Genomic DNA, 22,935 nt, shown 5'->3' on the forward strand with positions numbered 1-22,935 from the left:
ATATAATGTAAATGAAAAATAGAGTCACATTAACAGAAATGTATTCATTTTCTCCAGGGGGAGTGTGCATAGTGTATTTAGAATTTGTAAAGCTTGCATCTTCCTGTCAGACATTAAATTGGGAAAATGTGTTTGATTGCGTCTGTGCAGACCTCTCTAACCACACCTGTTCATTTAATACTTTATGTACCCCTCCACATGGGGTTTCAAAGAAAAAAAAAGCATTTTCCTTTGTGTAAAATTAAACCTCTGTGTATTTCTCTATTACCTGTGTACTTTATAAAGGTGCTACAAAATTATTAAAGTCTTTTGAGGTATAATTGGAACTTGGAGACACTGAGCTTTGAGTGGCTCTTAAGGGTTGTTTCCACATTTACAGTTTGTAAAATGAATTTGTCAAATTTATAATTGTTATGCAATTTGGCAAAATACACTATAAAGGTACAATCTGAAGTGATTGGCACATCAGGTGGCAGTTGTCTTTTTTGGCTTTGTACATTCTATGTACAATCATTTCATATTCTAAACTGGTCAAAAAACATTGTGATTTTTAGTCTTGCAAAATCTGTATGTAGTTAGATGACGTGACAACCTAATATTTATCTAATAAATATGTATTCAGATGAAACACAATTAATGGCCTCTGTGTCTTTTGACATACTTGTATTTAATGATACATTATATATTGTAAATTAAACTTTGTATACATGGAATATATAGAGTTTGTAACTGCAGTATTATTTAATGGTGTTTATAACAAGCTGAAACAGCCCAGACTAACCAATAAACCTTTTACACAGCTGACATTTTATCCAGTTAAAGTAGGAAAAGCACAGGCATAAATATGCGTGTGGGCATCGCCTGTGTTCTTCCTACTGGAACAGGACATATTTGCTGGGGAATGTCTGTTTTGTCACTTTAATATATTATTTAATGAATAAGCTATTAATAAAAACGTTATAAAGCAATAACTTCAATCTTAATCCTGCAAGCTGAAATGAATACTGAAGAAGTAGATTGATTGCATTTCTGCAGTGAAATAATCAAAATGTTTTTTTTTTCAGTTATGAACAGATTTATAATTGTCACTAATATAATCACCACTTAACAGGGGAGCAGCAGATTTTAGAAAACTTAAAAAAAAAACCATTACCAGTCCTGCTCCTGAACATACATAAATGTACTGTAATAAGATTTAGCAGAGCTATTTTGTCAAGTATTTGATATAAGCTTTAGCTGTTTTATGAGTCTCATTTACTGTATTTAAGCATTTATTTATTTTTCCCATGCCACTTGGGGGCTCCTATACCCCACAGTTTTTTGTTTTTTTAATAAATGTTGCACAAATGCTAATGATAGCAGAACAGAAAGGTTTGTTTTCTGGCACGTTAGCTCCTGCAGTATGACCAACTGAGCATTGTAAAATTTGCGAATGTTATTAGTCATCCCAGTAACTTTCATTTTGAAAGAAATTTGAGAAGAAATATAAATATATACAATAGCTGATTAATTTTCAATTATGGAATGATGTCAGGTATTTGGCACAAGTAATATATTACTCACGATTACTGAACGACAAAGTAGGCTATAAACAAGTAATAGTTCACCTGAGTTTTTACAAATTCATTCTGAATGATTTTTTTATTTTCCTCATAATAGTTTATTGATTTGATAAATCAAGTTCAATATTGAACTTTGAAGCAGCAGATGGAGGGGAAAAACTGGCTCCTTGCTACTTGATATTTCTGAACTGCATTTCCTGCCAATGCTGAAATTTCCTTCCTATATTGAACAAGCACCGGTTTTCTAATTTCCTATCAGCCAGGTCGGAGGTGTTTCACTTCCTAAGCCTCCCACGTGGTGTCGCTGTTTGTTTCAACACCGCACGTCCGACTGTGTGACGTCACATGTAAACACTACCAGCAGCACCCATATGTGCTCTGCGGGGCCTTCCGCACCCACTAAGTAGTTGAGTAGTCATGTTACAGATAAAAACCCGCATGAGGTACAGCTCCCTGGGCATCGCAGCTGCGAGGTTGTTCTCCTCCGGTTCCTCCAAAAACCCGGTGGTGTTTTTGGACATTGAGGCCGACAGTGAGCCTCTCGGAAGAATAATCATTGAGGTAGCTAGCTAGCTAGCTAACTAACGTTAGCCTCTCCCGAAGACCTTGGTGTCACCTGCAGCCTGTCAGATATGTGCATATGAGGGAAGTGCATGGCTTTGTGCAACCATTCATCCATGAATTTGAATATTATTTTATTTTGCAGTTGAATGCAGATGTTGTGCCAAAGACAGCAGGTATGTTAAACCATGTTTACTTTTTGAAAGAACCTGAAGAGCATTTACTGCCGTTGACTTATGCCGATACACAATGACAATAAATCTGTGTCTTAACAGAAAACTTCCGAGCACTGTGCACTGCGGAACATGGCTTTGGATACAAGGGATGTGGGTTTCACAGGGTCATACCTGGGTTCATGTGCCAGGTAAGATTTACAGTGAAGTCTGTCAGTAAAGTGCAAAGTGCCTGTAATGCTCATGGTAGTGTGTTTTCTGTTGCAGGGAGGAGATTTCACCAAACACAACGGCACTGGAGGGAAATCTATATATGGGGAAACGTTTAGAGATGAAAACTTCAAATTAAAACACACTGGTCCAGGTGCATCTATACAGCTTCATTCATCACAGTGTTTCATCCATCCATGATGCATGTTTGTTACTTCATAACAACAGTTTTCTTTTTAATTTGCCAGTTGTCTGTGTATGTATTTGGGATTGCTGAAACAATTAATCACAGGTAGAAAACAAATCAACAGTATTGAAAAGTAATTTATCAAGGAAAATTATTGTCTCAGATCTGGGGATTTTTAACACTTTATCTGTTTTTGAAGTCAAAATAATTAGTCAAAAATAATGAATTGATTAATTCCTAGGAAAAACAGTCCTAACTTGTATGCATATTACCACATATATGTCACTTTCCTAGCATCCTAACAGTATAATTTGCCATAATTCTTTATTTTAATATAGCTGCTTCTGCACTATTATAGATTGCAGTGCCTAATGTCACCCAGCATTAAAACTACTGGCTGTATTGATTTTGAAATCCCAAGGTGAATGACCTGCATTTTATGCAGTAATCAAAATAACTCCTTCCTTAAATAAACTTAATCCACATGCTGATTATTTGGTTCTTCATTTTAAAGTGTTGCGTAATCGCAGTTTGCATCAGATTCCAAAAGCAAAACGGACCTGAACCTGACAGAGTTACTGACTTATGTTGTGCACCTTTTTGGCTCCTGTCTGGTGTAAATGTCAGGCCAAGATCTTGTCGGTTGCATCACATTTAATTGATTTACTTGTTGTCTTTTCCATCTCTGCAGGAACACTTTCAATGGCAAACTCAGGGCCAAACACAAACGGCTCCCAGTTCTTCATCTGTACAGCTAAAACTGAATGGTAAATATAGGACTTAATAATCAGTCATCTCAGCTCTGCTGCTAATAATTTCAGAATCACTTAGCAGCAGCTGAAACCACTTCTTGTCTCTCTTTTGACAGGCTCGATGGTAAACATGTGGTGTTTGGGCAGGTGAAGGAAGGTATGGATGTCGTCACTAGGATGGAATCCTTTGGCTTACATGACGGCGGTGTAATCAAGAAAATTGTCATCGCTGACTGCGGGGAAATCAAATAGAATCTAAGATCACGTGGACTTTGGTCAGATGACTCGCTATGCACTCACTTGGTATTTATCTTTCCTTTCGTGTTCACTATATTTTCAAAGAGGAGCTGTCACGGATGATTCTGCTCTTCCCTAAATGATTATTGCTGTTAAAAGAGCCATATTTCATGCTCAAAATCAGGAATGAAGTGTTTATAGTGTGTGTTTACTTATAACTAATACTAATAATGGAAACGCAGGGAGTTATAACACTGATGCATTTTATCTTTGTTGTTACAGATCTCCTGCTTTTCTGACTTTTAACTTTAGCCATCCCTGTAGCTGTCTACTATGCAAAATGTATTTAATATGCAATTACTCTCAAATAAATGGCCATTTTCAGATTTTACTAGCTCTGGTCTTAGTGCAGGACATTTGCTGTCATGTGCCACCAGCCCTGCTGGTTTTAACGCTTCCTGGAAATGAACCAGCAGCAGCAGCTTTTTTTAGACACCGACTCCAAGACGACTAACTTCCTGTCCATCAGAGCAGGATGTGACATGAAGTTACATCCACCTACAGTGGAGCTGAAATATCACATGGATGCAGTTGATATATAATTGACCTGTTGGCTATAGCCTCATTGGACACCATGAATCCAGATGATTGAATCTGCTAAAACCATGAAGAAACCTGAAATTGCTTGTCTTTAGCTTGTATGTGGGCTGCTCTTCCTTTGCTGCCTCTTTATTTGAAAGACAGAGTGTCTAGAGGGGAGAGGAGGAGGCCAGGACCTGTCTGAGAGCCAGAGGCTGGGTGGTGCTGCTTATCGAGCTAATACATTATGAAGGTAAATAATGAAGCGATGTGAAAAAGCGGCTCTTGCCTCTAAATGAAACCATATGTGAGCTGACCTTCCACAGTTTGTTTGAATTCTCACATTACATTGTTGCTATAGAGACTTTCAGCTCTTGCTCTGTTTGAGCTAGAGATGTTGTAACAAACTTGATATAATTTGGGTCCCCACCCTCTGGTGTAGTTTTAGTTATTTGGAATGCACGTCGAGTGTTGTGCATGGAAACTTGGCTTGAAAGACGATGATACTGTGGCCAATGTTTAATACGCGTGCAAAACAGTGACACTTAACAACTGGTACAAGCTGGTTCTTCTGCTGTAAATGTCTACATTTATCACACAGCACCCATGTCAGCTGGTGTCCTTTGTTGTGTTTTGGTTTTCCTGTCCACAGTCTGACTCAGAGTGTTGAAATCAACTCCTGTCATCTTGATGTATCTGTTATTATTCAGCACTTTCACAGAAAGTGAAAAAAGGATTTTACAAGTCTCTTCCTCTGTTGTGTTGCACGACCACCATGAATAATCCATTAGGAACTCTTTTGTCTTATTTATATACACTTGTGTTAGACTACAAGCTTGTCCTCAAAGGCACAGATGCTGAAAACATAAAATCTCTGTAATGAATGTTAAACAGCCATGAGCTTTTATAAAACGTGTTGCTTTTGGCTGAAATCAAACTCCACAGTGAACACCTCACAGGAATTCAGCAAACCAAACTAATGAAACACATAATCCAAGCAGTCCTAATGGATAATGACTTTTTATTCATCAAACTCTCAACAGCTCTAAAGCACTAAAATGTTTTCCCAACTAACAAATAAGGCACATTTTGGAATGCCATTTCATGGACATGAAAAACAGACCTGTGGTTTACTGTCGAAACCATCCTTATCCTTGTTTCCCAAAATCATCATCTTCCTGACCTCACATCTGTGTTCTGTCCACTTCAAATATTACATTATTGCAATACAGACACTAAAGAGTACAAACATAATTTTCCAAGTTGACCACATAAGTGTTAACACATTACATTCGGTAAATAAGTATTATTTGTAGAGGCTACGCTAGCGGTAAATGAAATACTTCAGTAACAATCAGAAGTTAAAAACAATATGTACTGTAACAAACTACTGTAAAGTATTTAAATAAGTATGCATTGCACAACGTAATATTTCATTCAAAACCAAACACATGCACATGCAAACTCTAAAATAGTTCTTTGTCACGCACGCTTTCTTAACAAAACTATACACTCCATAAACTACTAACACTAACATTTTATAATAGTTTCTTGTCATTGCTGCTTTAAGCAAACTACATCTCACAGTTTAATGTGCTTATACAGTGGTGAGTATCTGTCACTAATTAAGAAAAAGATTTCTGCATGTTAACACAATGTAACATCATAATATAATAGGTACTGTTTACAAAATGAATACATGCAACTGTATGTAAATGGAAGCTCATCATTAGTTACGAATAGCAACAGAATAACATTGTGGGTTATTCAACACTGATAACATCATAAAACAAAAGACAAAAATACAATGGCTTATAATTGCAAACGGGTATTAATTATGTACCAGCTTTTTAATAATATTCCATGTAGACATCAATATTTCCTTCTTGGTATAACTTTGTTGCATATTCTATACAAAAAGTGATGTAAAAAATCTTTCCATAAATATTTCTGCAGGATAACCCATCAGATTTTTGTAAAACATAAAAAAGAAAAAAAAAACTCCCAGCTTTGTTTCTCAACAATAGGCCCTTCTTCACACAAAAAGCTTCAATATTGCATAACACTTCAAAAGAGCTACTATCCTTGAAAATGATGGCCATCAAATATATACATAAATAGTCTCTTTGTCAGGGAGATAACTCTTGAGTTTTTGCAGATTGCTTTAAAAATTTCAACATCTAAGTGTTCCAAAATAGACATCTCATTCATAGAAAATAAATTTGAACTGAAAAGGTATTAGAAAAGTCAAGTATATGTAATTCAAGACACTGTGTCTGAAAACAGATATTTTTCTTTTTTCAGATGCACTGTATCAACTGCTTCCATTGGCTCTTGATTTGCCATTTAAAACGGCCTCCCCATGTCTGTGAGCAGAATCAAATTGACATGATTTCTCACTATTCTGACAGAACTCTGTGAATCACAATAACATTGTTACATGTTTACGAGGTTAGTTCATTCATAAGGCATCATTGGTATCTATTACTCTCAATGCAGCCACATGGTATGATAGAAACAATAAGGTTCAGATTTAAAGACCTGCTAGGTTAGCATCATCACACACAGCAAAAGAAAGATGGTAACAGACTGAAAAATGGATTGTTCCCAACAAATTAGGCCTTTAACTTGTGGCACTATAGATGCATAACTGACAGTTCCTTTTATTAAAGGGGCACTCCTTAAATTTTAGCCATGAAGCTAATTTTTTTTTTATTGTGAAAGTATACTGACAGATGCTGTTGAGTTGCATGATGGGAAATGTAGGAACCAACATTTTTTTGGACCTTCAGTCATACTAGCAACTAAAAGGTACATATCTCAGCCTCTGCTGCCTTGATTTAGACTGTTTTTTTGAGTCTCTTGCCAGCCTCCCAACTCTGGGGATATGGCTAGAGTGCCCCTTTTAACCTTACAGATGGAATTCAGTTAAATGATCATTTCCCAAAACTGTAAAACTGTATCAACCACTGTAAACTCTCCCACTGAGGCAAGTGACCATGTGTATTTTTTGACAAAAACCACGGTTCCTTGGATAAACATAAGTACAATACATAAAAAACAGAGTGAGATCCACAGTTTCATCTGCGCCTCCATTCTGTTGTTAGAATCAACTAAGAAATAACATCTTTGTTGATATTTCATGACAACAGACCACAGGATGATTGCTGGTGCCAGCTGCAAATGCTGGTTCAGCCAGTGCCTCCAAGTCAGCAAACTGTGTTGACGTGAACACCCACCATGCCAGTTCAAACTGATAAAAGAGAAACTATCGGTTTTTATCCTTTATCAACCTACATTAAACTTACTATGCATCAGAGATCCCACGTGCACGAATACTTCTCCAACTCTGAGCCTGTACCCAAGTCTTTTCCTAACTTTAAATGGCCTCATCGTCTTGACTTCAATCTTTTTAAGGCACAATATAATATGTTACAGTATAAAATATAGTCAACCTCCTTTTGTAAGGCTAGAAATACAGTACATATAAAATAGTTCACAATTCCTATAACAAGGTTTCTTGAGAGGCAGGTTTCTATAAGTCAAAACTACATTATTTCATCTGTAGTACTTTAGGTCTGCGCCTTGATATACAGTATGTAAACAGGATGTGTACTTCTCTTACTTTAAAGACGCTGGCTTATAAAAGTAGGCCCCATAACTTGAATCTGAGTGTAAACTTACAGTATTTCATCAACACGTTCAATATTTCCTTGAATCTTCAGCATCACATCACAAATCATTGTTTCTCTCAGCCAACTTGAAAATCTTTCACCTCAGTCTTGACACTGCAGTTAGCTATTGGACATACTTTTGAAGGGTGCGAGGTCTTGGAAAAGCTTCCAGTTTAAGTTCACTGACTCCACCAGGCATCAAATGACACTAAAATATGATGTGTATCACCATGAATCCCTTTTTAAACAAACTTCTCCTTTTGTAATTTCCTAATTTGCAGTTAAAATATAACCAGGCTTTACAATTTAACCCCTAATATGTAGAAAATATTTTATAATGCTAATCAAAGTGTTGAATATTTGACACTGGCAAGCAACTGTGTGGATGACTTAATCTTACATCTGCATCTACCTAACACTGTTGGTAACCGAGGATTTGTATGGCAACTAAAATACTCTAGGGAGGGTGAATGAAACCTTATCTGTTAGCAAGACTAAATCTAGACGAGGAGCAAGTAACGCAACTGAACCTACAGTAGTTTCAGACACGTGGAAGCAGTTACACATTAATGTACTATACAAACATACAAAAAAAGCATTTTTAAATGTCCCAGTTATAGTTAAATTGCACACTAGACAAGAAAATAAATAGGCCAAATGTAAGCTAGGGATGTATGGCACATTATCCCTCAGTTAATTCACAGTTAATAAGATGTGCCGTTGACCCTAATACGGCAAGAAATCAAAGACCTCCCATACATTATATCGTCATGAAGGCGCGGGTTAAACGTTCATCACATTACCACACACTTCGCTTGGCTGGAAAATGAAACACGGAAAGCCAACAAAGCCCAAGGTGAGGTAATCTATTGACACCAATACTGCCTGGTGCTAAATCATCAATGCAGTGATTTACTGTTGTTGTTGGATCAGTGGAGTTATGTGGTTTCTGATAGGTGAGGCATAAAGAAGTCACATTTGCCTTTGCTTATGATGAAGAGCACTTTATGAGCTACAGACTGATCCTAAATTAACACATTCCTCTAATTCCTGGATGTAATCTTCAATACTGTCTAAAAAAAACTGTAGTTAACCAAACAAAAACAACAAAAGTTGCTCTCTGACTGAATAAAGAAGGTTATTGCACACGGCGGCAGTAGTAGCCCAGGACTTTACATTTCTCGCACAGGTGCTGTGGGTGCTCCTTACTCTGGTCAGAAACATCCAGGCCATCCGGCTTCTCTAAAGGGCGCTGTAGATGTAAACAGAGCAGTAATGAGTCATATTAGACACTAAAGAAGCACAGCATAAAATCTCTTGAGTTTATCAAGTCGTTTATTTGGCACCATGTTCAACTTGGCTATATACCGGGTTACTTTGGCCTCCAACATAACTTCCATAGTCTTCTCAGACCAGCTGCAGTGAAAATGGAAAACTTGCTGTATACTAACAATCTGGCATTAAAGAAAAAGACCCAGTTTGCATTTGATCATGATGATCAGTTTGGAGATATTAGTGAACCACTGCAGCACTGGCTTTCGTGGAATCACTGTCTATGACTAAGAGAATCTATCAGGTCTGGCACGTTTAGAGGTTGTTTTAACAATCATATGTAAAACTTTATTTCTTATCTGCTCTTTTCTTGTTAAAGAAAAGTTGGTTTAAGTAAACTAGTTTATCATGGGTCTACAGGGAGATATTTCAGTTGTCTATAAGTGTGTCTGGCAGGATGCACTGAGACTTTAATTTTGGTGCCTTAAAAATATTACATTCTTGAAGGAAGCTGGAAAATCTGATGATTATTTTATGGGGTCCCCTCAGTAGTTTTGAGGAGCTAGGTTCAAGCCCCTTTGCTGCATGACACTTCCCTGAAGTGTCCTTGAGCAACAGACTCAAGCTCAAGGGCATTGCTCTGTAGCTGAAGCTGCAGTCTGAGCTATTTCCATTTGAAAGACGTGAAAATAGAATTTTCCTCCGCAGCCATAAATAATGTGCAAGTTTGTGTTTGGCACAGAAGCAGGGATCACATTGAAGAATTTTTAAGTTTGTCTGAGTTGAGAACGTAGATTTGTATCTCGAACTGTTAGGGACAGAATGTAGTTTAGGGTTCAACCAGTTAAAAACTAAAACAATTATGTGTGAATGCTGTTTAACCTGGCCTAATATTATGAAATTAACTAGCGAGCTTGCAAACTGTCAGTTAGTATGTTCATTAGCTTGTTCGCTGAGGGAGCTGTAGTTCACATTATTTATTTAAAAAGGTTATTGTATCATCAACTCAGACTGTGGAGGGTTACAGAAAGCTGGATGGAGCAGCAACAAGCTGTTAACTTCCTCCATTTTGGATGCTCTCTTCCCTTAGGAGCTCAGCACTTTCCTGATGGCTTGCTATTGATTAGTGGTGAAAATTTACGGTCACCTCTATGAAATCCACTGAAATGTAGCAGTTCTAAATAGTGTTGTGATTGGGCCCCAAGATGTAGGCTATCAACATGTTTCTCTTATCTGAGATATGGCAACTGGACACTGTTTAGAGATGTTAGCAAGTAAATCCAATTAAAACTCTGTAAGGGAGAATTTTACAAATGTGACTTTAAAAGTAAGGGGACATGTAAACACCATCCCCTGTGAAAATAATGCTCCTGGCATGAACCAAATGCACAGAGAATTATCTATTTCCTATCTAAAGAGGGACAAATATTTTATACATCTGAGTGGGATTGGAAAATAAATTTTCAGTCCATGGGAATACGCAGGGAGAAAGGAAAGTGTGCTTAGCGGCAGAGTTCTTTGATACCCGAGGACACAGAGGTTAGCGGTCCATTTCAAACGCTGACAGGGGAAATATGTTAAGTGGGTGACATTGAAAACACAGGGAATTTGCTTGCCTATGTGCAGCTTTGCCACAAGATGCAGAGCCAGGGAAGAGTGAGTTTTCTCACAAGTAAACTCCATGGAACAAAATGATTTGAGTGCGAAAACCTTTGGTACAGGTTGTGTGATTGCACTGATCCACCCATGTTTTTCAGAGAGTACAGTTAATATTCTTGGTTAATATCTCATTAAGATACAAATGAAGAAACAACAGATCTGGAATAAATTATGCAATAACTTTCCATTGTCTGGGACTGTTGCAAATCCTTGCCAGACGGGTGAATTTGTCGAGCGGCGTCCCTTTCCTGCTTCGTTTCATGTAAGCGTTAACAGAGAGGAGCCTGGTCAGCCATGGTATTCATAGAACAAGTGGGGCCTTGAGCATTAAGCCTAATTTTATTTCAGGAAGTTGAATTGAAAGAATATGGAAAAGCATAAATATTAAAAGATGAAATGTTGAGGATAAGTATATCTCTAGCCGAAGAAAACAGATTTATCAACAGGCTGTGAGGAGCATTTTGGAGTTTGAGTCAAACAGACCGGGTACAGCACGTTGCTCTCCTCTGAGTGTTTGGAAAAACACCCTGCAGCATCTTTGTTAAAATGATTTCACCTTTTCACGTTATTAAAGTTGAGAGAATTTTTTTGCAGGACTAAGCCTCAGCTATCCTGGAGTTAGTTTGTGTCCGAGAGCCAGTGGTAAACAAATATTCGTTTCAAGATGTGATTCTTTTCTATTAATCCCAAACATTTATCAGTCAGGAAATTTAATTTGTTTATTCAGCACTGGTTTATTACCAAAGAGACAAAAGCAATTGTTAGGGATGATTTTTATCTTATTTTACTGAGACCATCTGGAATATCCTCAAGGCATAAGTACACAGCCACGCAAACCTGAGCCTGGACTCTGTTAATTTTGGTTGCGACAGTTCAATCCACCACTTAAAGTGAATGAGTAATGTGGGTTTTTTTTTTTTTTTTGCTTTATGAATTCACTGCAGATTCTAAGAAAATGGTGTCATACAGTATGTTGAAGTACCTGTTTGTGTGGATAGACATTGATGTGGCATTTGATACATTCTTGTCCCATGTTGGCCCAGGAGTTGCCACTCATCCACTTCCTCTTACACTTGGGGCACTTGTACTCTCCAAAGCATCTCTTCTTTCCCTGGTAGGGTGTCAGCCCTTCACCTTTGGGTCTAGCCTGTAGAGACAAAAGTAAATGAAATGTATGCACGTTGGGAGAGCATGACTGTACTTTTACGTTTTCAATAAATACAACTTTGGGAGTGCACAAAGTGTTTTACTTCAGTGAAAGAGGACACTTTTTCTAAAGAATCTCATGCATCCAGCTGGACATTAATGGATGGTGAGCTTTGACAGCAGGGTGTGTCTGTCCTTGTCATGGTAATATATTAAGCTTCATCATACAACACACACCTACACACAATTTTGGCACAATATGTGGTTGTGTAATTGACATTTACTTTCAGTACAGCTGTGCTAAATTACTCCTCCTCTGATTCTCTTGAGGGAGATGATTATGAACAGTCAGCCAGCCATGAAAAAGCACTAGCCTAAGGGTCATACTTTTGGAAGGAGCTGCTCCAGTGACTTCATATTGGCACCTTTATGTAGACCACTATAACAGTATAGCGAGAAAAGTTGTGCTGTATTGTTCCCCCTAAAAGCATGAGCCAACAAGCATATTGCTGATGACGTCAAAGATGATAATCCACAAACTGTCCTCCATGCTGCCAAAACAAGTTCTAGTATACACTGATTTGTAAATTTGTCAGAGGCTGTCATTATCAATTTGAAGCTTTATCATCAGAAAAAAAGAAAAATCATTCCAGCACTTAACAGTGACAGTGACCATTTTGGTAAACAATCTCCCTCTATTGTGAAGATAAACATTGTAAATATAGTCATGAGAACTTTTAAAATGCTTTCATTCACAGATGGATATCCAATATGTCAGAAAGAAGTAAACTTAATGCACAGCATGCATCTGATAGCAGCTTTCCAGAAGGTTAGGAAATTCTCTGCATTTAAAGTGAAATCAGATCGGTGGAGTTCGCTCCCTGATTCCACTGCAAGACATCAGATTGTTTTCATAATCACTTTAACATTGGCTGCAGATTTCAGGATGCTCTGTAGGGGGTACAGAGCAGTGAGAGAAGGGGTAAAATCTGTATCCCATGTCTTCTCGTTTTTGTACCAGCCTGTGCATTAGTAAAAGGAACTTTAAATCAGCAGCATCTGGTGTTGTCCTAACACACGGCAGTGCTTTGCATCAGCACCATGGAGCCAATGCTAAGTATGAGTGGTCGTGCTTCGATCTGGCCCCTTAACAGTATGACCTCAACCCCACTGTCAGCTCTGCATCTCCCACTGTGACAGCACAAAGGGTGGAAAATCTGACTTCTGTTGGCCTGCAGCACACCATTCTATTATATACACACTGACAGGGCTGTCTTAATTCAAACAATATGCAATTTCAAAGACAATGCCATGGTAACATTTTGCTTGGATGCTGTCCCATAAGTGATCTAGTTACAGTATCATTCCACTGTAAACAGGCTGCCTCTCTCACTGTTAAAGACCCACTATTTTCAAGTTTGAAAATCAGTTATGATCAGAATACCAGGTGTGCTGCTCGGGAGGTCTAACCTTAACCTGCCCTGTATAGTCAGAGATAATGTTCCTGTTGCAGACATTTGTTCAGATGTCAAAAAAAAAATCTTCCTGATACTGCAGCCAGGACTCAGCAGGACAGAAACAGTACTCATCCTCCTCATGACCATTCCTTTCCAGCTCCATGCTGTTCTTAGGGTCTGGCCTTGGCCTTTGGCTGTGCACCAAGCTCTCTCTGCAGCTGAGTGATTTCAGATTACAACCCCTTTTGCTATGAATTTATATATATACAAAATCATTATTATGCAAGTTAGTTGTCGTTTATGAAGAAGTACATACAAATTTGCCAATTAGTGATGATGACTGGCTCAGGCATGTGATCTTTAATGTGATGTGTCAAATGACAGAGTGAGGTTATGTGACAAGTGGTTGCAGATGGGAGGCAGGTCTCTGGTAAGGGCTGGTTGCTCGCTGTCATCTGAAGGAAGATCAAGGAGGCCATTTATATCAGACAACAGTGAGTGACCTGCCCTTAACAGAAATGGGGTGATGACCTGCCACCCATCTACAATCACATGACCAAGTGAGGTCATATGACATGTCACATTAAAGATCACACGCTTGAGCCAGTCACCATCACTGAATGAAGACAACTGAGATATGACTGAAAGCTCCAACACAAAGTAAGGGGACTTCTGTGTTTAGATTAATTTTCGAAATAACAGACATTATAATTTTCAAATACAAGAAAGGTATAACAATAGGGCTGAAAGGATTAGTTGGTCAGTTAGTTGATCATCAGAATATTCACTGAACTATTTTGATAATGAATTAATTGTTTCAGTCATTTTAAGGACAAACATTCACTAGATCCATGTCCCCAGTGTGAGGATTTGAAGCTTTTCTTGGTCTTCTCTGGTAATAAACTTAATGCCTTTAGCCCCGTTTCCACCAGAGGAACTTTCCCCAGGGAACAGGAAATTTTTTTGCAACATAATTCCTCCACTGCATTTCCACTGGAGGATCCAGGGTATAAATTTAGTTCAGAGGTGTAGTTCTACCCCTAAAAAAAAAGTACCTTGCCGGGGATAGCACTTTCTGAAGGTCCAAGAACTATTGGTGGGGGGACTGCAGCGCTGAATGTTGTTGACTGGTCAAGTTACAGGGCTCTACGGTACAAGCATTGCATTCGCATATGATAATAATAATCACCTTTATTTGGCCAAGTATGTTACACACAAGGAATTTGTTTCCGGTACAGAACCGAGGCAGCCATCTGCCAACTCAACCAATGCCTCTAACCATCGGGGGCTACTTGGGGGATCAGTGTCTTGCCCAAGAACACTTTGACATGGGGACTGCAGGCACCGAGAGTCGAACCTCCGGTTGGGAAACAACTGCTACCCACCAAACCACAGTCGCCCCCATGAGCCTAAAAATCATGATGTGCTAATGTGAAAATTATTTGGATGCACTGCTGCCACTGACTCTCAGTTTGTTATGACCATTTTACCTTTAGGCCTACACAAAGAGGCCAGTGAGCTAGATTAATGCAGGAGTTCTCAGCCAGAGGTACACGGCACCATGGTGGCCCGCAAAGGCATTGCAGGTGGTTCCTGAACATGCATTCAATAATGTATTTCCCCTGTAAGAATCATTATTTTTCAATTTTTACATTTACAAGTATTGCTTATTGTTTGTGAATAATCACATTCATTATAATATTTGGAAAAGCCAAGGTGACTTTGAGGGTTAGAATAGTGCCCATATGGTTTATCCACCCCACATCCACATCCACCTACCACAGCAAGCATTTTATATGCAGCACTCTTACAACCCCGCTGCTGACTGTCGTGCGTCAGCCGGGTAATTTATTTAATCTTCCCTGGGCTTTGGCACTGCTGTGAAAATGCACATCACAATGAGCTCAAGGGACTTTTACCCTGGGGATAGTTCTTGGGCATTAGTTTCTGGGAATAAAAAAATACCTGGAACTTTCTGGTGGAAATACAGCTTTAGGATCTGTGACTGTCAGAACACACAATGTAAATATCCCAACATAGGCTCTGGGAAATTATAATCTTTCATCACCTGATATTTTATAGAAAAATTCATTTCAATCGATTTATTAAAAACATGTTTAGCAGATTGTTTGATAATGAATATACTTATTTGCAGCCCTATATACTATAAATACATACAATAAATACTTTTGTTAATTTTGAATAACATTATATTAATGCAGTTAATAATATGGAGAGTAAAACAAGTTAAAAAAGCCCTTAATCGACCCATTTTCTTATGTAAAACATCACTTCTGCCTTACATATGGTGCAATATAATTGAAAATCTTATTGCATTTACAGTTATAAATTTGTGTAAATCTACGCCCACTGTGGTCAGTTGCTGTCAAGCCACTGCAATGTGTCACCTCTCATGAAGGTCTTAGATGAAGTTTAGCAAATTGCACAAGTTCTGAAGTAATACACTTTCCAGGTACAGTTGGTATTGCACATTCCAATGGACCCCCACCAACACGTGGGAATGACCACTGCCAACAGAGGCAGGCTGGGAAATGTAGAGCTAGACTGAAGGCAGCAGCTCATCTACCATACATACACAGATAGATACTGGGGCCTGTCTCTATTTGTATTGGTGCAGTGGATTACAAATCAAAACCCTCAGCTGTAAACACTAGAATGCCTGAGTAAATGTTAGGCTTGATTTCCAAGAAAATAAGCACGCTTTGCTGCCTTTAAAGCAATATTTACAAACCATTTACAATACACAGTACAATGACTAATTTAATGGAACTGCGTCATCACACCACACAACCCTCTGGAGATGACCCTGCATGGGAGGATGTGTTTTGTTTTCCTTTGCTCTCTACAAATACAGCCAGTCATGCTTGTGCCAAAGTGAGAGCTAAATGGACATATCTGAGCCATTTGGAACATTTTAGGTGTCCGTCAAATGGAAGCGAGGGCTTTGAAATAGCAATTCAGTTCATGGTGTCCTGTCAGGAGATGGCGAGTAGTGTTTGTTGTATCACTTTGACAGTGCTTGCTTGTACTGAGACATTGTTTGTATATGTCCCTAAGACTAGATGTGCTGAGATAAGGGTCACTGTGTGTAGAGCAGAGTCCATTGAGAAGACAGTGTAGCACACTACAGGTCAGTGATTAAATGTAGCATACACTCACATGTTATATACATATTTACTGATGCAATATCTATGCAAAACACGGCCCCAAGCAGGCACATACACCGACATAATGCTTCCCTCTCCTTTTGTCCCCTTTAACATCCAGATACAAATGCACAGACACCGACGCATTCTAAATAAATTCCACATCCACAGGTTTTCATACACTCTTGAGTCACAACTGGAAAGTTTTCCAGTTCCTGCACTACTCCCACTCAGCATTTAGCCCTGCTACAAGGACACAGATCATTCTCAGGATTAATGAGCTTCCAAACTGTATTAAATAGAATAAACAGAGCTGTGCAAGAGACAGTAAAACAACATGGGAGATAAAAATGAGACATGAGAACAAGATGAACAAATAGGAGAAAGCTTGTTAAGACTGAGAAAGGATTAATGTCAGAGTTGGATGTGAATCAACCTCCTGCTCTTCAAGGATTCTGTATTGAAGGGGGCCTGAAAACGTGCTGTTGGAATCAGAATTGAACATCCAGACAAAGAGAAATAGTAAAGTGGACAAATAGCAAGTCCCATGGACACCCATGCCAACTGTGGAGAGACCCTCCAATCAGCCCCTCTCAGGAGGGTGGAGAAAAGGAAGGAGAAACTGAGAGAAAGAGAGAGAAAGAGGAAGAAATTTAAATCCAAAGCAGATGGCCTCCATAGGGGCAGAACCTGAGAAACACTGAGTGCTGCTCTGCTTTCAATTAGGCCATACATTTCAGAGATGTGGGGGATAAAACAGTGTTAACTAACCACTGTAGCTCTGGCTACAGCTACAGTGGACTGGACTCATTATCATGTGGCGAAATGCTGTTGTAAAAACAGAACACGGAATTTGAACTATGTGCACTACTGCAGGTAGATGACTGAATTTGAAGATGTATGTTTAAGTAGGTAATCTAGGTCTAGATGACAACTACTGCTATGTTTTTAAATTTCATGATAATTCAGGTAATAAATGGCATCACATGAGTGACAGGTTGTGATCTTTTTGAGAAAGCATTTATTATTATTTATTTATTTTGTATATTGCATTTAAAGTTTAAAGTAACACATAGAAATGTTTGTTTTTTTTTTTAAACATAGAGATAAAAAAGAATAATAGAAATGAAAAGCTGACTGAGAAAAACCAATAATTTCAGGTATTTTTTTCAAGTAGATGTGCCAAAAATGACATAGGAGGTAAAATCTGGTTATCTGAACTTGAAGTCTAAACTGAACCTGAGATATTAATTGCTGTGGGTGCTTTTGGCCACAGACTCTTTGTCCTGATGCACCATGGTGATGCACAATAAATTACATCACCTAATATTCAGAAACTTGCCTGAGTTTGTGTAGCCGGCTTTAAAAGGGTGTAAAAAGAGTGTTATATCACACCATGAAATTGATTAAATTCTATTTAGACTAGGCAACAGACTCTAAAATTACAGTTTGAATGTGCCACAATACCATCTTGAAATTCTGCTTCAGTTTAAATCATTAGAAGATGCCTTTTACTGACCACTGGAAAAAATATGGTCCAGACCACTGTCTGAGGCCTAAAGGTGATCTCACATTTGTGTTGATCTTACATTCCAGGGTAAGAGTAATGACCAGTGGACAGACACCAGACTGTACACTCTCAGACACTCCCTTAATCCTATGTCTCTTGCAACAAGATAGGAAGCCTTGTTTTGATATTAGACGTCCCTTCCAGGCCAAACCTCAGAGGAGTCATAATAGAGGCTTCTACTTTCAAAGTTGTGGATATTTCATACTTTCTAAACATATTAGGGAAAGACATTTACCTACAGTTGACTTAGGCTCCGCACATTACCCTCAGACAACAAATACAAGCAGACAGTGCTAACAGTAAAGCCTGGGTTAATTCACTTCCTTCTTTGAGAAAACAAGGGATTTGGTGGTTAAAACAATGTTGAGATTTTGGAAAATGGTTGGTAATTATTGTACGCAAGCACTTTTCTGGTCTGGATTTCGAGAGCAGGGTCTTTTTCAGCTACACATGAATAATACTGACTCTCTGAGTGTTTGAAATTTCGTCTAATAAACCTAAACATCTAAAAAGAGAAATGATACTTTATTGGATTGTACAGAAAGGAAAGAAAAGTGCAATGTAAAGGAAAAAGGTGTATTCTTCATTAATCCATTTATATACATTTCTAACAAACCTTTAAAAAGAAATGCTTCGTGGTTAAACCAAGGCTCTTGCTTACAACAGAGCACGCAGATCTGATGTTTTTTATATTAATATGGGATTTTTTGGCATGAATTGATGTTCCCATTACCACATCATAAACTTAACTTACATAACACTTGCTAAACAATTCCTAGTTCACACTTTGGTTCAGGTTGACCACATCAAGGCAATTTTTCTTTGACTCTAGTGTTTCAGGAAGAGGTGTCCATTTTGTCTAAACTGTTTCTTAATTAAATCATTGTATCCACTTGTTCATCACTACCCTTGTTGTCTGACATCACAGAAACTGGGGATCTGAAGCTGCAGTCGTCAGCTTGTCAGTCAGAGCTGAGGGCCATGCGAGGGCGTGCAGATGGCCACTGCTTCAAGTCTCTCACAAGAATGACACCACCTCAGCTGTGTCCCACTGCACACAGAACAAGCATTTTTTTATTTGCTGTTTCCGCTGCTGGACTAAACAGCCCCAAACCCATGCCAGAACCTCAGCCAGGTGCATTATGGGGACTATTTATCAATTCCACCATGCACTACAGGCTCTAAATACAGCCACTGTTTTCTGTGTGTGTCTCTCCTTTCCCTGACATCTTTCTCACCTCTCTCTCTCTCTCTCTGGACAGCTCCTTTGCTGGTGCAGCTGTCTCTTTCTGATGCCCATAAAGAAAAGTGGCTGAGGCTGAAAGTGATGGGAGGAACAGGTGTGCTGTTTAAGTGATAAATTTGCCCTCACTTAAGCACAATGCACGTCTGTTTGTAAAAACAATCTGCCCTGAATGGGGGTTGGACGGAAGATGCGAAAAATATATTCAAGCTGCCACATAAAAACAAGTTGAGGGAAATTACAGAGTGCAAACTCTCCCTTTGCAATCAGTATCAGAACAAAGGCTTGGCTGGAGTTTCTTTAAAGAAACATACATAAAAATTACTGAGTAAAACAAGCATGTTAATTGCTTTCAGGTGCAATTAATCCAAGTCTACATTTTATGACTAATAATTACCTTTAATGACCTAAGACATCACTGTATATTGCCTGTGGCACCTCAGTAAACAAGGACAGTGTCTGACACTTAACTTAACCACGTGCAAAGTGATAATTCATAATCACTTTTCTCAAACTCTCTCAGCCTTTGGAAATAATTACAGAGCTATAACAAGGCAAAGCCATGTTTTTCAAGTATCCCAGATAGGGCTGCCTTAATCCTGGCTTGCTGGCACAGGCCCCAAACTGCTGGGCTGCTCCCCAGCGTTCCGTAGCACTCCGATCACCAGCTAGCATCTGGAAACCATCAGTGTAAACAAAGCAGCAGTGGAGGAGCTCAGGCCCCACTCTGCTTCTCCGCATCCCCCAGGACATCACTCAGAAAGCAACACAAGTACACCAGACCTGTGTGTATTGCATTTCCATGTGCACGTGAACGTGCACAAGTGTGTCTGTGCACATATCTGTGTCTGCTCGTGTCCTCATCTCAGGATCTGTATTTGATTTGGCTACAGTTCAGAAAGAGATAGATTTACAGATAGAGCGGATGGGGTACAGTCCACAATGTTAGCTTTGAGTCTTTTGGAGTTTTTGTTTGGTTTGCTCATTAACCGTAGCTTTTCTGATAAGACTTCTAATTGCTTTAATGTGGTTTCAGTTAGCGTCTTAGCCTTAGCGGTCTGATGAATGCTAAAAAGGGGAGAGGCCTGGATGTGGTTTCAACCAAAGAACTGTGAAACATCAAAACAGATCAAAGAGACAATCATGCCTGATCTTTCTTTGAGACACGACAACGACATATTTCCTGAACGTCTCATAATAGTACTTCAGTAAGTATATATCTATTAATCATGCAGTTTGGCCTTTTTCAATATAGCTGAAACAATATGTGTTCAATATGTGGTTCATGGAGCTTTTAAACACTGAACCTCACACTTAGGCAAACTCCATAATGGTTGTAAACCATTTATAACAGAAAAGAAAGTTCGTTATCAGTCTTTAAGAACATGAATCCTTTCACCATGGATGTGGTTTTTGCTCAGTTTGTGCATTATTCTGTCACATTATTCATTTTCTTGAGTCAGTAATATGGCTTACAGTATTCCTGGTTTACTTAACAAAAAGTACATGTGGCCTTAAGGTTAAATCTTATTAAATACTTCAAACAATATTAACTTAATGTGTATGTTACCTACAATGGTGGAGATCACCGAAGCTCATAACAGTCTCGTATTCCTTCTGTTGCCTCACAGCTCCATATCCACAACCGCTGAGATAAGCATTCTTATCTTGTTGTCTCTAAATATAAACTGCAGCATTACGCAGTCATGAACTGCACATAATCACAATCACACACACTTGAGTTACAGCACACACTAACACTTGCACCACCAAGGACACAAATGCATGTGTACATGTATTCTACAGATGTAACTATAATATAAATGTTTCTCACACAGACACACAATATAACAGCAAGTTCAGAACTGCTGATTACATTGTTCATCCCAGAGTGAACGGTCATTTAACGGTCAAAAACCCAAAGACCTTGGCATTACAGTTTGCTGTATAGTAATAGTAGTGTACTAGTAGTACTCACTTAATACAAAACCACATTCACATTTATAAGCTCCAAATGCCTTTATGTATTGATAAAACAGGCTGACTGACAAAACTATGCAATTACATATGTTTTTCTAATATTACTCAACAAATGATATGTGAGCTCACTAGATATGACTCCCATGGCCAGTCACTCCCTCGGCTAGCACTTGCCTGAACCTGAATGCACCCATGTGGGTCAGTGTGCTATTCTTAAAAAGGTTTCATATTCTAGAAGCTCTTCATTTTAGCTATTCATAAGTGCTTGACATTTCATTAGCCTATAAAAAGCAGTTTGCTCACAATAGCAGATCCCAAATTCAATCACAACAGTGGCATTTTATAAAAGGATCACAAATCCACACGGGCTTCAAACAGTGCAACAATATCACAAGTGCAGTCTAAATAAGATGTGCAGCACTGCATTTAAAATTAAGCTAAACAGTCTTTAAGTGAGCTGCGACGCTCAGAGTTTTTCCCTTGTGGGTTCACGGGTTTAACCACCGAGGTCACAAGTCTTTATAAAGAGGCTTTTATCTCACCGTTGTACAGAGAAAAGGATTTTCAGAGGACAACTGCTCAAACTGTTTTAAAGAATAACCACAAGTCCACTTTCAGCCCCATGGAGACACCGAAATAGTTCATTCTAAGAAGTGGCCTCTGCTTGGCAGAGCAAGTACACTTTGTGCATGTGTGTGTTTGTGTATCTGTATGGCTAGCAGTGTGAGGACTGGTTCAGTTTGATACCATGCGAATGAGGACATTTTTGGAAAGTGAGGGCATTCTGGCCACTCCGCACTTTTTCACAAACCTTCACAGGACTGTTTGGGGGTCAAGTATTGGTTTTAGGTTTCAGGATAGATTTAGGTTTAAGCTAGGGTTAAGGTTATTTCTTTATTATCGCAATTCTCTAAAATCTTAGAAAAACTCTTTAATGCTAGATTAGATAAATTTTTGGACAAACATAAAATTTTAACTGAAAAGCAGTATGGTTTTAGATCTAATAGATCTACAGCGCTTGCAATTACTGAATTTCTAGAAGGTGTTACCAGTGCCTGGGACAACAAGAAACACACATTGGGGATTTTTATTGATTTTTAAAAGGCCTTTGACACTATTAATTTTGAAATTTTACTTGATAAACTGGAAAGGTATGGTATTAGAGGTTTGCTGCTGAATGGATAAAAAGTTATTTGTCCAATAGACGGCAATTTGTAAGTCTGGGTGGGCATCAATCTGATTTTTGGATATAGTATGTGGGGTCCCACAGGGGTCAGTTTTGGGCCCTAAACTTTTCATATTGTATATAAACGATATGTGTTATGTTTCTGAATTATTGAACTTTGTATTATATGCTGATGATACTACTATTGGCTAGAGTTAAAAATATCGTGGATTGGAAGTCACTCCATATTCTTTACTGTTCCATGTTTGTACCTTATTTGGACTATTGTGTTGAGTGTTGGGGTAATACATATAAAAGTGCATTATGGCCATTATTTATAT

The 22,935-nt window shown here is 38.5% G+C and overlaps 2 protein-coding genes across 3 annotated transcripts in view; one reads left to right on the forward strand and one right to left on the reverse strand.

The window, feature by feature from the left end:
• The first annotated feature begins 1,916 nt into the window (after positions 1–1,916).
• Positions 1,917–4,067, forward strand: ppifa (peptidylprolyl isomerase Fa). 2 transcript variants are annotated; one of them, XR_002275187.1, is made up of 7 exons: positions 1,917–2,123; positions 2,269–2,299; positions 2,399–2,487; positions 2,564–2,660; positions 3,385–3,460; positions 3,562–3,748; positions 3,965–4,067. XR_002275187.1 is itself a non-coding variant. In XM_020603065.1 (6 exons), the coding sequence occupies exons 1-6, from the start codon at positions 1,980–1,982 to the stop codon at positions 3,695–3,697; spliced, it is 573 nt and encodes a 190-aa protein (XP_020458721.1). In that variant the 5' UTR covers positions 1,917–1,979; the 3' UTR covers positions 3,698–4,067. The 2 variants fall into 2 exon arrangements, 1 of the variants encoding a protein (XP_020458721.1); XM_020603065.1 differs by having other exon boundaries at positions 3,562–4,067.
• Positions 4,068–5,289: 1,222 nt separating this feature from the next.
• The window catches only part of zcchc24 (zinc finger, CCHC domain containing 24), a 33,133-nt gene continuing 15,487 nt past the window's right edge, over positions 5,290–22,935 (reverse strand). Inside the window, exons 3-4 of the mRNA XM_020603064.1 lie at positions 11,849–12,013; positions 5,290–9,187 (exon numbers count right to left, since the gene is read on the reverse strand). Coding sequence (XP_020458720.1) covers positions 9,074–9,187; positions 11,849–12,013 — 279 coding nt within the window. The 3' untranslated portion in view covers positions 5,290–9,073. The remainder of the gene's footprint in view (positions 9,188–11,848; positions 12,014–22,935) is intronic.

Source organism: Monopterus albus, unplaced genomic scaffold (genome assembly GCF_001952655.1).
Source record: "Monopterus albus unplaced genomic scaffold, M_albus_1.0 scaffold60.1, whole genome shotgun sequence".
In the NCBI taxonomy this organism is placed as follows: Eukaryota; Metazoa; Chordata; class Actinopteri; order Synbranchiformes; family Synbranchidae; genus Monopterus; species Monopterus albus.